Source organism: Phacochoerus africanus, chromosome 2 (assembly GCF_016906955.1).
Source record: "Phacochoerus africanus isolate WHEZ1 chromosome 2, ROS_Pafr_v1, whole genome shotgun sequence".
Classification (NCBI taxonomy): domain Eukaryota; kingdom Metazoa; phylum Chordata; class Mammalia; order Artiodactyla; family Suidae; genus Phacochoerus; species Phacochoerus africanus.
In genome coordinates, this window is record NC_062545.1 from 22,838,863 (window position 1) to 22,856,631 (window position 17,769).

Genomic DNA, 17,769 nt, shown 5'->3' on the forward strand with positions numbered 1-17,769 from the left:
CTATAGCAGTGAATGGGAAAGAGAGAGGAAGAAAAATAAAACAGCAGCACACATGAAAAGCATAGAAATTACTCTTATTTAAGAAAATACAGGAGTTCCTGTCATGGCTCAGTGGAAATGAATCTGACTAGTATCCATGAGGATGCAGATTCGATTCCTGGCCTCACTCAGTGGGTTAAGGATCCGGCGTTGCTGTGAGCTGTGATGTCTGAGACCTCTCAGACATGGCTTGGATCTGGCATTGCTATGGCTGTGCTATAGGCCAGTAGCTACAGCTCAACCCCTAGCCTGGGAACCTTCATATGCTGCAGGTGCAGCCCTAAAAAAAAGACAAAAAAAGAGAAGAAAATACAAGAGTAATAGTAATCTATTACATATAAATGTTTTGTCATTTCTCAAAAACTTAAAATACAGCTAATAGTAAAACTTCAATGAAAAGGATTTAATTTTGTGTGGGGGGTTCAAGAGGAGTTTTAAATTTTTATTATGCTTTAGGAACATCATTATGAGCGCAATATGAAGAAGTGCAATTGTTATTTACGAAAGGCGAGTTCAAAACCCATGAGGCTTCCACTTCCTACCTGTGCTGTGAGGCACCTCTGCTGGGGTATTAGCTGGAGCATGGGCACCGGGAGGAATCTGTATTCCAGTATAGCTGCTCGATGGCATGTTGCCTGGGTCATAAGTGGAAGATGATGGCTGAGGTGGCTGAGTGGGCAGAGAGGTTGCTCCAGCATCTTCATTTTCTTCAATGTCTATTACATAATATACACAAAGTGTTAAACAAGAACCACACAGTCCCTGATTTAAGATTTTTAACTATAGTACAAAACTGATACAAATTTAATAGAAATTATACTCGTAATTTTGAATTTTGGTGTTTTCCCAGGCTAGTGCTATGTGGTACAGTATTCTCTGTGAAAACAGGCAGTGGCACTCACGGTCCCGTCAGCTACGCAGTCACGGGGTAAACAACTGATACATTTACAACCATTCTGTTTTTCACTTTCAGTACATTATTCAATAAATTACATGAGGTATTCTACACTGTATTATAGGGCAGGCTTTGTCAGAGATGATTTTGCCCAACTGTAAGCTAAGGTAAGTATTCTGAGCATGTTTAAGATAAGCAAGGCTAAGCCGTGATGTTTGGTAGGGTAGGTGTTTAATTGTATTTTCAAATTATAGTATTTCCAACTTATGAGGGCTTATTGGGGCATAATCCCATTGTAAGTCAAGGAAGATCTTTATTTTGAAATAAAAATGCTAAATATTTTTATTTTGCTATATAGACATGACAGACCCTTAAATGCAATTCTATTTACTGTGGCTGAAAAGCAGCCTCTCTTAAATTTAGTTTTTTCCTTTTCTTAAAACACTTAGTTGTGCATGGCAGTATGAGTACTATTTCTTTAGTACTTCACAACTACATAAAATCTTTGCATATATTCTATTTTTCCTAAAAATAAACTTTCTTTAAACCAATTCTTTAAATTTCTTAAAAATAGAGGACATTTTTGGCAAAATATATCACATTTATGCTGTCCATAAGAACTCTAATTTTTTCCTTTCTTTTTTTTTTTTTTTTTTTTGCTTTTTAGGGCTGCACCCATGGCATATGGAGGTTCCCAGGCTAGGGGTTGAATCAGAGCTATAGCTGCTGGCCTACACCACAGCCACAGCAACACAGGATCCGAGCTGCCTCTGTGACCTACACCACAGCTCATGGCAATGCTGAATCCTTAACCCACTGAGCAAGGCCAGGGATCAAACCTGCAACCTCATGGTTCCTAGTCGAATTTGTGTCTGCTGCGCCATAATGGGAACTCCAAGAACTCTATTTTCTGACAGCTGCTTTTTACTGAATATTTGTTTACTAGCTATTAAATGATTACCTGTGTGTCTTAAATTAACAATTTAAGTTAATCAATTAAAACAAAGGAATGAAATTGCACACTGAGCTGCCTATGTAGAAAGGAGTCATAAGATTTTATATATACAAACATCATCTTCTCCCATATTACTCTAACACTTTTACATCCTGAGGAGGGAAAAACAACAACATCAACAAACCCCACGGTTTTAAGACACTGGAAAGTGATCAAAAGTTGGTAGAAATTAGAGTGAAGATGGCCCTTGAGAGAGAAAATATCACCAGGTAAGGCTTGCTTTCATGTGGCTTTTCCTCTGAGGGCACTCAAAAGTTTATACAAAAGAAAGCTGCAGAAAAGTGAGCCTTGAAATGTGTGTCTGAACCTCAACTGAACACCTATGTGGCCCTGAACTATGCATGCACACTTAGGGAAGATTCTAAGGGGCCCTGAGAAAGCAACAGCCTTAAAACTGAAAGAAAGGAAGGACAGCATTTAAATTCAGGCAAGCTAACTGTCTGTGAGAACAAGAATCAAGACTGTGCAGAGGAAGATAACTGAATGGAGAGGAGCTACAAGATGTTATCAATAATAAGAATTATTAGATATATGGGGGGGGGAGGAGAATATAACCAGAATCAGGAGAAACAGAGCCTATATTAAGAGACTCCAACATGACCCAGATACGCAGCAGAAAGTATCTTTAAAGTAGGTACTATAAATAGGTTTAAAGTCCTAGAGAAAAACGTAGTCATAATTAATGAAAGAAGAAAAACTCACCAGAGAAAAGGAAACTATAAGAGGGGACAGAAAAAGATGGGCCTAAATAGGAAAAAAAAAAAAAGTAAAAAATAGTAGGCTTAAATACAGTAATAATTACACGAAATATAAATGAATTAAACACTATTTTGAAGACTAATGTTGAAAGACTGAAGAAACAAAAGAAACAATGTGCTTTAAGAGTCAGATATGTTTAAAAGGATGAAAGCAGATACCATGTAAATATCAAGCAGGCAAAAGCTGAAGTGGCTAATTTCAGCAATAGATAAGTTTCAGGATGATAAAAAGGTTAGGTCATTAAAAAAAAAAAAGGTGGATGTGCCTAATAAAATAAAAAAGTTTCTAGTAAAAAAAAAAGCCTGAGAACTAGTGAAATCCCCATAAATTATTAATTATAATTATTAATAGAGAACAAATTATTAATTAAAATATACCCTTATATATGATTCATATTCACAGAACACCACATCTAATAAATGCAGGATACATTCTTTTCAAATCCATATGCAACATTCACCAAGACAGATCATATTTTGGGCCATGAAACAAAGCTTAGTGAACTTTGAAATACTGAAATCTTGCAAAAAATGTTCTCTGACCAAAACAGAATTAAATTAGAAACTAATAATAAGACAGCTAGAAAAGCCCAAATGTTTTAAAATTAACATACTTCTAAATAATCCATTCACCAAAAAATAAATCACAAAGAGAATAAGAAATATATTGGACTGGAGTTCCCATCATGGTACAGTGGAAACGAATTTGATTAGGAACCATGAGGTTGCGGGTTCAATCCCTGGCCTTGCTTAGTGGGTTAAGGATCTGGTGTTGCTATGAGCTGTGGTGTAGGTTGCAGATGCTGCTCAGATCCAGCATTGCTGTAGCTGTGGTGCCGGCCAGCAGCTGTAGACCCCTAGCCTGGGAACTTCCATATGCCACAGGTGGGGCCCTAAAAAAAAAAAAAAAGAAAAAGAAAAAAAAGGAAAAGAAATATATTGGACTGAATGATATCAAAATTTGTGGGACAATATTAAGTCAGTACCTAGAAGATAATTGACAGCTTTAAATACTTACATTAGAAGAAAAGTTTCAACTGAAAAAAAAAAAAATCTACATTTTTCCCTTAGGAAGTTAAAACAAACAAGTTAAATTTGAAGTATAGAGAAGGAAAAAGAAAAAAGGATAAAGAGCAAATGTAAAGTAAACCAAAAATAAAAAGGAACAAATTTTAGAAAAGCACTAATTGTTGAAATAATAAAAAATACTGAAAAATAAACCACACAAATTAGAAAAAAGAAGAGAAAATAGATACTACAAATATTAAGAGGTTCTATCAATACACATCCTACAGACATCAAAAGGATAATGATGACAATAATGAATTATTAAGCCAATAAGTTGGAAAACCTAAGGGAAATGTCATTATTCTCTTAATGTCTTTTGGATCATTATCATCATCAAACTTAAGACACACATTACCAAAACTCATCTAAGAAAAAGATTCTCTGAATAGGTCTATATCTATTAAATAAATTGAATTCATAGCTGAAAACATTCCTACAAAGAAAATGCATAGCCTCAAAAATAAAGTGGTGAATACTATCAAACATTTACGTAAGAAATAATACCAATCTTATGCAAACACTTTCAGAAAACAGAGGAAGAAAAATCACTGACAATTTGTTTTCTGAAGACAGTGTAACTCTGATTAGCAAAACTCAGAAAGATTTGAACAAAGACACAAAAATCCTATATCACAATCAAATCTAGTCATGTAGGAGGATAATATACATCATGATCAAGTGAGGTTTACTAATGGTATAGGGTTTTAATATTTGAAAATCAATCAATAGTAGCTCAAAATATAGGATATAGGAGGAAAAGAGTATAATTTCAATAAATATTTATAAAAAGCATTTGACAAAATTTAATATCAATATTTGACAAAAGTTCTCAGCATCCTAGGAAAACAAAGGAAATTTTTCAGTGTCAGAGCAAAAAACCAACATAAAGCAATGCATGTATTTATCACTGGTGGTGAAATAGACAAGAAAAAGAAAGAATAGGCATCATTAAAAGGAACGAAATAGCAGCATTTTTAGCAACATGTATGGACCTAGAAATTATCATGCTAAGTGAAGTTAGCTATACAATGAGACACCAACATCATATGCCTTCACTGACATGTGGAATCTGAAAAAAGGACAGAATGAACTTCTTTGCAGAACAGATACTGACTCAGACTTTGAAAAACTTATGGTCTCCAAAGGAGACAGTTTGAGGGGTGGGGGGATGTGCTGGGGTTGTGGGGTGGAAATCGTATAAAATTGGATTGTGATGATCATTGTACAACTATAAATGTAATAAATTCATTGAGTAATTAAAAAAAAAAAAGAAATAATAGGCATGAAGATTGGAAAAGCAGCAACAAAACTCTTTCTCCTTGCAGGTCAGATGATTATATACATTAAAAACTCCCAAGAATTCCACAAAATCATCATCAGGCCTAATATATAAATGTAGTAAACTTGAAAGATGTTAAGATTATGTAAAAATTAATTCGTACCTCATATACTAAAAGCAAACAACTGGAAGACTAAATTAAAACAATTCTGCTTACAAGAGAATGAAAAGACAAAAACTACTTGGAAATAAATTTAACAGAAGAGGTACAAAATCTCTACTCTAAAAAATACAAAATATTGCTTATAGAAATTAACAAAAGCTAAAAAAATAGAAAGATATACTATGCTCATATTATAAAAGATTCAATTTTGTTAAGATATGAATTCTCCCTAAAGTGACCTTTATAATTCAATGTAATAGTGATTCTAATTCCAGTAGGTATGTAAAAAAATTTTTATTTTTCTTTTCATTTTGTATTTTTAGGGCTGCATCCGTGGCATGTGGAAATTCCCAATCTAGTAGTTGGATCAGAGCTGTTAGGTGCTGGTCTATGCCATACCCACAGCAATGCCAGATACAAGCCGCATTTGTAACCTACACCACAGCTCATGACAATACCAGATCCTTAACTCACTGAGCGAGGGCAGGGATCAAACCTGTGTCCTCATGGATACTAGCTGGGTTCGTTACAGCTGAGCCACAACAGGAACTCTGGCAATTTTTTTTAAAAACAGAAACTGGAAAACCTAGACTAAAATTTATGTGAAAACTCAAAGGACATAGAATTGCTATGAAAATTTTGAAAGAGAAGTGTTGGAGGACTTAAACCACTTCACTCCACGATTTCCTATAAAAAGGTGGAAGGCAATGTGGTACTGGTACAGGACTGAAAAACATATCAGTGTCATTGCAAAGAGTTCAGAAATAAAATCATACTTACATGGTTAATGACTTTTTGATAAAGAAACCAAAGACCTTCAAAAAGGAAAGGAAACAGTGTAACAAATGATATTGGAATAACAGGATATCCTTACGTATATTTTACCACAAAAATGGGTAAAAGATTTAAACAGATACCTCACAAATAAAGATGCATGAAAAGCCAATAAGCACACATAATAGAGCTCAGTATCATTTAATCATTGGGAAAATGCAACTTAAATCACAGTAAGGAACCCCTAAACACAGGGTTGGCTATATTTAAACACATTACTGACAATACCAAGTGTCAGCAAGGACACTGGGCAACAGAAACTAATACATTGCTGATGAAAGTATAAATGGTTATACTAACTTTGGGTTAATTTCATTTCTCCCAGAGAAAATGATTTGGGAGTTTCTTAAAAATTAAAGAGCAATTCTGCTGTAGCTATTTACCCAGAACAATGGAACGTATGCCATGTATTCGCAGCGGTAAGAAAGAATGTACTACTGATACACAAGACATGGGTGAATCTCAGAGATACAACACTTTGAGAAAAATGCTGGGCATAAAAGAATATTGTATGACTCCAATCATACAAAGCAAAACAGGCAAAACTAGTTGGTGGCTGAACAAACGACAAAATCATTTGGTTCTGAAGGTGGGAATGGACTGGAAAGGAGCACAAGGTAATTTCTGGGGGTAATGGAAATATCTATATTTAGAAGGATATACATCAAGTCACTGCATCACACATGTAATTATGATACCAGACTTTTTATTTTTTTTAATTTAATTTATTTATTTATTTATTTATTTTGTCTTTTTGCTATTTCTTGGGCCGCTCCCGAGGCATATGGAGGCTCCCAGGCCAGGGGTCGAATCGGAGCTGTAGCCACCAGCCTACGCCAGAGCCACAGCAACTCGGGATCTGAGCCGCGTCTGCAACCTGCACCACAGCTCACGGCAACGCCGGATCGTTAACCCACTGAGCAAGGGCAGGGATCGAACCCGCAACCTCATGGTTCCTAGTCGGATTCGTTAACCACTGAGCCACGACGGGAACTCCTGATACCAGACTTTTTAAAATTAACAGGGTGAAAAGCATACAGTGAACATATTCTTTATATTTAAAGGATTATTAGTATTCTTTACCTAACAATTTTCTACTACTAAGAAGCTCTATAAAAACGGAATGAAAATTATGAATAAAAATTACAAGCCCAATTTAAGCCAATTTTTGGAAATCCCCCAAATAAAAATTACATAGATTTAATTATCTATGGTACTACGGACGGCCTAAAACAACCGTTTCAGAACAAAAGAGATCATGGTAATCATCAAAATTTCACACTTCCTATTTTTGAGGGAAAAACGTTAAAAACTTTAAGAGGTCACTGAAAGAGTACCTGAAAAACAAAACTGATCATTTATTAGGTATTTCAATATAGGTAGAATGATACCTCTGAAATACTACTGAAAAGTAAAATGATTATGTTTAAAACAACAAAAATATTTTTTATGGTATATTTAAGAACGTACACATAACCACATTTAAGAGGTTAAGTTTCTCTCAAATCAAACGTCTGAAAGTAATTTTAAGTATTACATGTAGTTTTACATTTACTACAAATATGTGTATATACCTTACAAGTAATAAGATAACAGAAGCACCTCCACTTCAGTTTCCAATGTGAACAAAGATTGGTCCTACTTTTATCTTTTATTTCTTAAACGACTCATTTTCCCTGTGTGATCCAACATTTTATCTTGGCTTCACTTCTTGCTTTCAAACTGACAATTCCAAAAATTCTACTTTTAGCCTAGATCTTTCTTCTGAAATCTAATACCTAATTGCCACTGGACTTCTTCAAGTAGTAGTCACATTAGCATCTCAATGACTTTTCCTTGACTTTTTCCACCAACCTGCTAATCTTTGATCAGCCATTTCTTTGAACTGAATCACCAAGCCTCTGATCACAAAAGCTGGAAATAGGGATCACTTTCTGTTTCCTCCCTCTTCTCCCACATTAAACTGTCTCTAAGTCCTATTGATTACACTTCCTTAGATGTACTTCCTTCTCTTTATCTCCTTGGCCAATAGCTTACCCAGGTTTTCATTATTTTGATTTACATTACTAATAGCTCCTGCACGTCCTTAAAATCTGCAGCATTATCTTTCTCCAGTTCATTCTGAAAAACATTTCTTCTTTTTCTTTTCTTTCTTGCAGGGATTATAGTGGGGCCATTTCTCAATATTCCTCCCTGCCTTTGGGGATGTTCTTCTTTTTAGCTGTAGCATCCTTCCCTTTTTCTTCACCTGATCATTCAATTTATCTTTTAAGATTTATTTATTTATTTATTTTATTTATTTATTTAATCTTTTTGCCTTTTCTTTACCTGATCATTCAATTTATCTTTTAAGATTTATTTATTTATTTATCTTTTTGCCTTTTCTAGGGCCGCTCCCGCGGCATGTGGAGGTTCCCAGGCTAGGGGTCTAATCGGAGCTGTAGCTGCTGGCCTACGCCAGAGCCACAGCAACACCAGATCTGAGCCACGTCTGTGACCTACACCACAGCTCACGGCAACGCCGGATCCCTAACCCGCTGAGCAAGGCCAGGGATCGAACCTGCAACCTCATGGTTCCTAGTCGGATTCATTAACCACTGCGCCACGACGGGAACTCCTATCTTTTAAGATTTAGCTCAGGTATAAACTCTCACCAACATGTACTATATCTGCTTATTTACCTATAGCTCCCCATGAGAATGTAAGTTCTTATAGTACAGGGCTATGTCTTATCCATCTCTGATACCCAGTCAATGCTGACAAAATGACATTAAAAAGAAAAAAGTTTCTTAAAAAAATGAATTAAAAATATGTAAGATTTTAAAAATGCAAGCACAGGTTATACCTTGGGAGACAGGAGGTCACTACAAATTTGGGGCTCTATACCATGTCTATAGAAGTATAGAAGTGCTTCTCATAATGTTGGTACTATGTCCTCGAGGGGAACTAAATGAACAGTTATGTTGACTTGGTTGATTGGGACATTTTCTTGTGAGGCTCAATGGGGAAGACATATACAGATTAAGTCTTGTTATCTGGTTGAGGAAAATAACACATCTACTTAAATGCAGAATAAGAACATAGACAGTATTATTATTTTTTTTCTTTTTCTTTTTTTTTTTTTACTTCTGGCTACACCTGCAGCATATGGAAGTTCCCCAGCCGGGGGTCATGTCACAGCCACTGTAGAAGCAACGCCGAGTAGTTATGTTATAAGCCACACGGGAAGTCCAAGAACTTTAGAATTGGACAGATTTGGATCAAACCCTAGGTTCCATTAACTAGTTATTAGAGCTTGGATAGGGATCCCCAGCTACCATCATAAGTTACATGGACTAAATTAGAGATTATACATAAAATATTGAACACGGGGCCTAAAATCTAGCAAGTACTCTATAAATTATTTTTACCATATATTATGAAGATACTTTATTAAACATATATTTTATAAGAATTTATACATACAAACATAAAATAGCTCTGCAGAAATTTAGATGAAGGAAGATTATTACAAGATTCAGATAGGTAAAGAAAGATAACATTTTAGGAGGGAGAAATGGCTTTAACTAAAGAAAGAGACAAAGATACTTTCTGGCTGCTAACATCTATGGATGTAATAAAGGGTTTATATAGGTGTTATGAACTGAACTGTCCCCTCAAAATCTTAAGATGATGCCCTAACCCCTCAGTGTGACTGTATTTGGAGACAGGTCTTTAGAGATAACTAAAGGTTAAAGGAGGTCATAAGAGTGAAGCCCCAATCTGAAAGGACAGTGAGTGACCTTATAAGAAGCGGAAGAGATCTCTCCTGCCCTGCCCCCCAACACTCCACCACGTGGCAAAAAGAGAGGAGGTGGTTCTCTGAAAGCCAAGAACTGGGTCCTCATCAGAAACCAGACTCTGTTGGACCTTGGTTTTGGACTTTCCAACCTCTAGAATTGTGAGAAAATAAAGAGCCTTTTCTGTAAGCCATCTAGTCTACCATATTTTCCTATGGCAGCCCAAGCGGACTAAGATAAAAGGAGACAGGAATAGGAAATAAAGCTGGTAAAGCAGGTCAGTGCCAGATCTTGGAGAATCTTGCCTGGTAGGCTAAGGATCTTAGATCTTTCTTTGTGGGCAACTGGAAGTGACTAATGGTTTTGTAAACACTAGGACTGACATAAAATACTCCTGACTGTGGTTAGCATTAAACCATGGAGGGAAGTATGTAAAACATTCCAAAATATTGAGTGAAAAAGAAAGAAATAAAGTTAAGGCAATATACTTACAAAAATCCAATTTCACTATTATGACAAATAACCCCAAAATAACCATATCTTAGAACAGTCCATGTTGAACATTTAGTAACAACTTAATATTACATCATGCTTCTGTAGTGTTAGTAAATAGAATACAGGACTCAAAGTAAGAATTCAAGTTCTGGTCCTCGTTCTTTGTGGTTCTATGACAGGCTGGCCAAGGCCAAGACCCAGGCGGAAGCTCAATTTCCTCTTTTGTAAAACAGGAATAATATCAACTGTCTCTTAGGGATTTCTGAGGGTATGAACTATGTGAAAATGATTGCTAGCCTTAAAGCACTGTATGATGCAAGGTATTTACTATTTAAAATGACTGTTAAGAAGCATTTTGTGTGAAAATGTGCTACTAAAAGATTAAACAAGGCCATATCTTAAAGTGTGCTTCCTGAATAAATAGCAAAAAACTCACTTGAAATGCTGCATCAAAGTTTGCATTTCTAGGGGATGAGCTGCAAAATAGTTTACACATAGTATTTATATGTAAAACTGCAGTGTTTTTTTGCTTTTTTTTACTGAGTGGCATTATAAATTCTAAATAGTCCTCTTAGAGAATGAATAAACAAACCAACCAGATGCAGAACAATGTGTATATTACCAATACTGTGAAAAAGTGGGGGTATATATTCCTATTTACTAGTAATTTATAAAAAATAATCTCTGTAAAGATATACAAGAAGCTAAAAACATTATTTACTTGTTTGGGTTTTGGTGAAATCTGGGAAGATGAAGGGGGTCGTGGAAATGAGAAACTCACTTCTTATTTTTTATATACTCTATAAATTCTGAACCGTGTGAATGTATTGCCTGCCCCGCTCCTCAAAAAATCCATATCTCAGGTATATAAGAAATAAATTCAATGTTATTTGTGGTCTGAAAACACTTTATAGATTATAGAAGGACTGCCTGTCCCAAGTAGGGATAACATCTGATTAGAGGAAGGAGACAGCCAAGCTATTCTGTTGACATAGAGAAGTGTTAGAGCAGTTTTTCACTTGTCCCTAAGTTTCTATTTTTACACCTGACTTTGGACCTGATGAGGGAAACAAAATTGTATCAGTCCTTCCCAAAACTCTGAATAATAATATACTGAACAATTATAATTTTACTAAATCATTTCACTTAGATAAATACATACCATTATCTTCTTCAATGCCCACAGGACCTGCTTGAGGAGTCTCTCCATTCTTTAAACAATTATGAATATATGTTGCCTTCCACCTTGCATACTTTCTGTGTTTCACATTCTAAAAGAAATATTTTTATAACAACATCAAACTGCAGTAAAGAAGGCAAATCAAAATATACACTATGATGACTTATATCATGTTTCTGAGATAAAACCTATTTCTCCATGGTACAGCTCTGAAATAGTCTAGCAATCTCCCCACCTTATCTCTGGATTCTACCATTGCACAGGGCTTGACAGACTTTATGAAAAGCCATTCTTCAAAACATATAACTAGTTCTCTTTTATGGTTTTGCGTTTCAGAAAAAGTCTGCAATGGAACTATGGGAATGTCTTTCCAACAAAACTTGCAACTCTTATGCATAGGAGAGAAATAAGGCTAAATGGAATTCTAAAATTAAATATAAAAGAAAACAACAATAGATTGAACTATTTTCACTAAAAAGGAAAAACCTGATCTGTACCTATCTATGAAAACAAACAAAAACCTAAGGTGCTATAATGGTTAAAGCAAACACACGAATACTAGACTGACAACTAGGCAAGCTTGACCTTTTAACTTACAGTATGCTATTTACCAGCTCTAATCTCAGTTACCTTCATTCTAAAAAGGGGGAAATAATACGTCATTGGGTTGCTTTAAAGAGAACTGGAAAATCAGTGAAAAATCTGATAGTTGCCTCTTCCTTCCTGACATAAAATTTATACTACATGCTATAAAATAACAATTTGCTTTAAAACATACAAGAGTAAAATCTGTTACAATTTTGGACAGGCTAGTGATTTGCAGTTTATATTTTCACTTGACCTTTACTTATGGACCAGTGGCACTGGTATCACCTGGGAGCTTGTTAGAAAGGCAGACCCTTCAAGGCCATCCCAGACCTACTAAACCAGAATCTGCACTACTATCAAGATCCCCAGGTGATTTGCATGCATATTTGAGTTGGAGAGAACATATATTTTATTATGTACATTAAAAACAATTGTAATTTGCCTTTTATAAAGATCCACTAAGTCATCAATAACTACAAATACGGCATATAGTCCGGATACTTAGCTGAAGTGTTTTGTAGTTTAAGAGTCTCTACATACTACTACAGATAAGTAGTACATAGAAACCTAAAAAATGTAACCCCCTAAATTAATGAATTTGTATATTTAATTTTTCTCATCAAACAAGTCTCATATATTCCATTTTTTTTAAAAGTTCTATACATTGCTTTTCATTTTTGCTCAGGTACAACTATATTTCTTCATCTTATATATGTGGGGACAGGCTTATATAAACAAATAACTTGCCCAAAGTCACACAGTTATGATGTGGCATACAAAATTTTGAAACCAATGCCTGCAGTATTCTTAACCATATTATATACTAACACTGCATGCAAAAATACTCCATTCATTTACAATTAATTGAATATCAGGTATAAGACACAGTTCTTGGCAATTATTACACCTAAGTGAATACGAGATACATGAAATTCCTACTCTAGTAAGAAATACTACACTCATATCTTTATTATTATAATTACTAAGAATGAGACCTTCGGTGTACAGTGAGAGCATGAAAACCTAAAGTGGTGTAGGTAGAGAACACATGATTTTGTGACTGGATACATTTCTCTTGATCTACCATGGTTTTCTAGGCTAGCAATAAGATGTTGCTTAATTCTGAACCTTCCACTGCAAACAGATACCTTAAACAGACTACCTTCTTTGCAGCTAATTATTCATGTACATGATCGTTCCAGATATGCTGCAGCCCTGTTTTTCAAGCCGGGAGAGTCCCAGACTGGGATACATCAGGATTCTCTGGGAGCGTCTATATAAGGATCTAGATCAGTGTCAATCAAAATTTGGTCCCAGAACCAGTGCTGGCCTGTAAAATGTTTACCAGTTTCGTAACAAGATAGTATAGGAACTGAGAACATTTAGGAAGCTTACAGAAAAACAGGCTTATATTTTATGTGTCTTTTTAAAGTTTCATTTTTCTAGTTAATTATTACTTCTATTTTTACAAAATAATCAGTGTGCAACAGAATGGAAATTAAGTAGAAAAAAAAATGCTGGACCTTTATTACAGAGAGTTTGCAAATACTGTCCTGGCCATATGGCCATAGCATCTGAGGACAAGGAACTTATATTTTTTTGACTCTGTTTCCTCACTGTAATTCAGGGATGTGAAAGTGAAACAAGATTTATCTGAAGTGTCCAAGCACAATTTCAGGCAAGTGGTAGGAGTGGAGCCCTTTCTCTGTATGCTGTCACTACACCATTTCTCATCATACTCAGTTATTCTGCTTCACTTTCCAAGCTGGAACACAAACCCTGTAAGGGCAGGAAAACATACCATATTCATTTGATTTCCCCTAAATTGGCAGAAACTCAACAGATTAGAATAGTATTATTATCTTTCACCTGTAACTTTCTTATTTTTCCTAAGTTAGAAGTATTAAACCTAAAATAAGACTATGAAGGAATGAAAAAAGGCAAAAATGGGATCTGCTCCTCAAACATTGGTAGAAGTGAATGAAAACTAAAATACAATAAAAGGCAACCTATCATAATGTTGCAAGATGTTACAGTGGGAAATTAACATACATTTGGAACACTGTTTGCTTTAAAATACAAAATTAAAAATATTAATATATACTCTAGTGACCTGACACCTAAAACTGGGACACTTTTTTTTTTTTTTTTTTTAAAGGGCTGCACCTGTGGCATATGGAGGTTCCCAGGATTGAGGCTGAATCGGAGCTATACACCACAACCACAGCAGCTTGGGATCCGAGCCAAGTCTGCAACCTACACCACAGCTCATAGCAATGCTGGATCCTTAACCCACTGAGGGAGGCCAGGGATTGAACCCACATCCTCATGAATCCTAGCTGGGCTTGTTAACTGCTGAGCCACTAAGGGAACTCCTGGGACATTGATTCTGAGACAGCTATAAGAATGGCAGAAGTTAATGTGACAACAAATTTAATCAAATTCTGAGATGGAATCACATAAAGCAGGGTTAAAAGAGTCAAGTACATATAACTGAACTGAGTTCAGAAACAGAATAGTGACATATAAAATATTAAAGAAAATATAAACCTTATTTTTGCATAACTATGAATATGGCATAAAATTAAAAGGGGAAAATGTTAGGAAAGAGATCAAGAAAAATGAGAAAAAACTTTGGTTGGGTGATGAGAAAGGAAATAAGAGTGTGGACATTTTTGGAACATGTCCCTTTTACTCTTATGCTACATACAGTCCCTAGTATCCTGAGTATCTAAACAAATCTCCTCCAGCCCCTCTGAAGCCTTCTCATCTGCCCTATTTAGAGTCCTTACCTTAGCTATTACGTTCAAATAACTAAGGAAGCTGTTCTTTGTTAACGACACCTAAATATAAACCCAGATTTTTTTCTTCCTAAATGCAGATGAATTCCATATTAATTATGTGTGTAGGTATTTATGTGTCTCTTAAGTAAAACAAAAATGAAAACAAAAGTTACCTAACTCACTTAAGACTTTTGGACATCTTGTTCTTTCCCTCTATTTATTGCTTTACCTATTATCTGGGTTCCCCACTATTGGCAGTTATAACCCCAAAGAACTGTGTGCCTGCTTCTGAGATATGTGGGCAAAAGCAGCTCCCCTAAGTAAGAAGTAGGAGGGGGCCTTCTCTTCTCATAGCTTAACATTTCTATCCACTTCTCTGTTTTATTCACTTCCTCTTCTTGCCTTTCAAGTTAGGTGGTGACCAGGATGTTTACCTGATCGTCTTGTCTCTCTTTCAAAACTATCCTCTTACCTGATGGTTCGTCTAATTTCCTAACTTGAACTTTCACTTCTCTTTTGCACATTTCTTGTCTTTCGATTTCCAGGAGTCTAGTAGTGATTTATTTTTGGATGCTATACCACCACCTCAAATTTTTTTTTTTTAGCCACACCTATGACATGCAGAAGTTCCTGGACCAGAGATCAAACCTGTGCCACAGCAGCAACCTGAGCCGCTGCAGTGGATAGTTAATCTGCTATGCCACAAGGGAACTCCTTACATTTTAAAATGTAAATATTATTATCTAAGTATTATTTTTTCTTGGTCAAAAAACTCACTTTGTACAAAGTTTCATGGTAATTATTAACTAGTTCTTTTGCCAAATGACTGGTAGTTTTCTTCCTTACCCCAGTTCAGTCTACAGATTCTTACTATACGAAGCACCCGAAAGCATAGCTCTTTATTCAAAACTACCTCCCCCCCGCCCCAATAGAAGATGCCAGGCCTTTTATTATCTGTCTGATCCGGCTTATGACTAATTTTCCTAGTTTAGTCTCATTATTCTCCTTCACCCATCTGGTAGTCTCCAAAACCCTACTGACCTATCTACAGCTTTCCATAATGTCTTATTTATTTATTTATTTATTTATTTATTTATTTTTAAGGGCTGCATCTGGGGCATATGGAAATTCCTGGGCTAGGGGCTGAATTGGAACTGAAGCTGCAGGCCTACACCACAGCCACAGCAAGGCAGGATCTGAGCTGCTTCTGTGAACTATGCTGCAGCTTGTGACAACACTGGGTCCTTAACACACTGAGTGAGGCCAAAGATCGAACCCACATCAAGGACACAAATTGGGTTCTTAACTTGCTAAGCCACAAGAGCAACTCCCCATAACGTCATTTTTAAATCACCTCTGTGTTGTCTGCATGCTCTACCTAGTATAGAGTCCCATACTATGTAAAAAGGGGAAAAAAATTCAGATCAGTATTAACAGGAGATGGGAGTAGAAAATGGGCTATACAGAGTGGATCATTAGGGCCTCCAAAATACAAAAAAGTGAGAAGCATTTCTGGTTTTCACACTCCAGGTTTCAGTTTTCTCTTACACGACTCTATCTCAGGAAACCACCCAGCAGTGGCTATCAATGGGCATTGTCCCACACCCTAGACGGTGTTTGGAAATATCTGCTGGTGGATCTGTGATCTGACTGACTGGGGAGTGCTGTGGGGGCAGAGCACTGTGCTGTGGGATGCTGGACATTTTGAAATAAAAGGGACAGTCACAATAAAAAAGTGTCCCTCATTTGGCACAATTTTGAAATGTCCTATACATCTGCCAACTCAAAAACCAAGCTTACGATCATTGAGCCTAGAGCTTGACTTCATTTGACATATAAAGAATTTTTTTCACAGTTTTGATATATTGTTTTACAAAAATGCAAAATATCTCACAGATAGACGGTACTTTGTTTTGTTAGGAACTTTACCATGAATTGCTCACCATTTTGAAGAAAAAGATTTCATAGAAGGCAATGCTCTTCATAGGTTTCTAATCACTAATATGACATGCCCCTATGGGTCTCATATGTAGCCCTCTCTCTTTCTTTCTTTCTTTCTCTTTCTAGATTAACATCTTCCCTCCCAAAAAACAAATTTGCTATGCCAATAGCAGAGCAAAGTGAAAGCATGTAGAAGGCACAGCAAAGCCTGCTACCTTGAAAACAACACAACTCATGGCAATAAGTTTGTCACTTAGCTTCCATTTGCTCAGATATAAAATGAATATATGCTCTACTTAAAGTGGCTATGAGAAATGACCTGGTAAAATGGATAGGAAATATCTTACAAAATATCAAGTTCTATATGTAGTTTAAATAGAAATAAATCTTTAACAATACTATTCCTGACTAGAAATGAAATAGGAAAAAAAACAGTCCTAAAAAGTCTCTGCCTCCAAATAACAATAAAGAAATTTAACAGCAGCCAGGATTAATAATAAAATCAGACTCTGAATCTAGGCTGACCAACATAGTAGCCACATACTTGCTAAAGTGTAAAATATACACTGGATTTAAAGAACTTACTACAAAAAAATAACATTTTTACGTCATTATTTTCATCTTTTTTTTTTTTTACTTTTTAAAATGTGCCTAGTAGAAAATTTTAAATTATATTTTTCTTATACTATAATTCTGATGGACATGCTGCTCAAAATACAATGTAATAACAACTATAAAAAGCAACAATAATGATCTTCAGAACAATAAGACAATAAAGAATGTACACTCACTTCATCAGTGAGTTCTCCAAACACTGTTATGACATCTATTAAAAGACTTGCAGTATAGAAGGACTTGATCATGTTTCTGGAAGAGAAAAGAGTTCACTGAGTTTAAATGAAAAATACTAAGATGCAGAATTAATCTTTTAGCTATAAGAAAACCTCCAATG

General features: G+C 35.6%; 1 protein-coding gene across 1 annotated transcript in view; it reads right to left on the reverse strand.

The window, feature by feature from the left end:
- The window catches only part of VTA1 (vesicle trafficking 1), a 58,868-nt gene that overhangs the window by 17,078 nt on the left and 24,021 nt on the right, over positions 1-17,769 (reverse strand). Inside the window, exons 4-6 of the mRNA XM_047770075.1 lie at positions 17,609-17,684; positions 11,488-11,596; positions 582-755 (exon numbers count right to left, since the gene is read on the reverse strand). Coding sequence (XP_047626031.1) covers positions 582-755; positions 11,488-11,596; positions 17,609-17,684 — 359 coding nt within the window. The remainder of the gene's footprint in view (positions 1-581; positions 756-11,487; positions 11,597-17,608; positions 17,685-17,769) is intronic.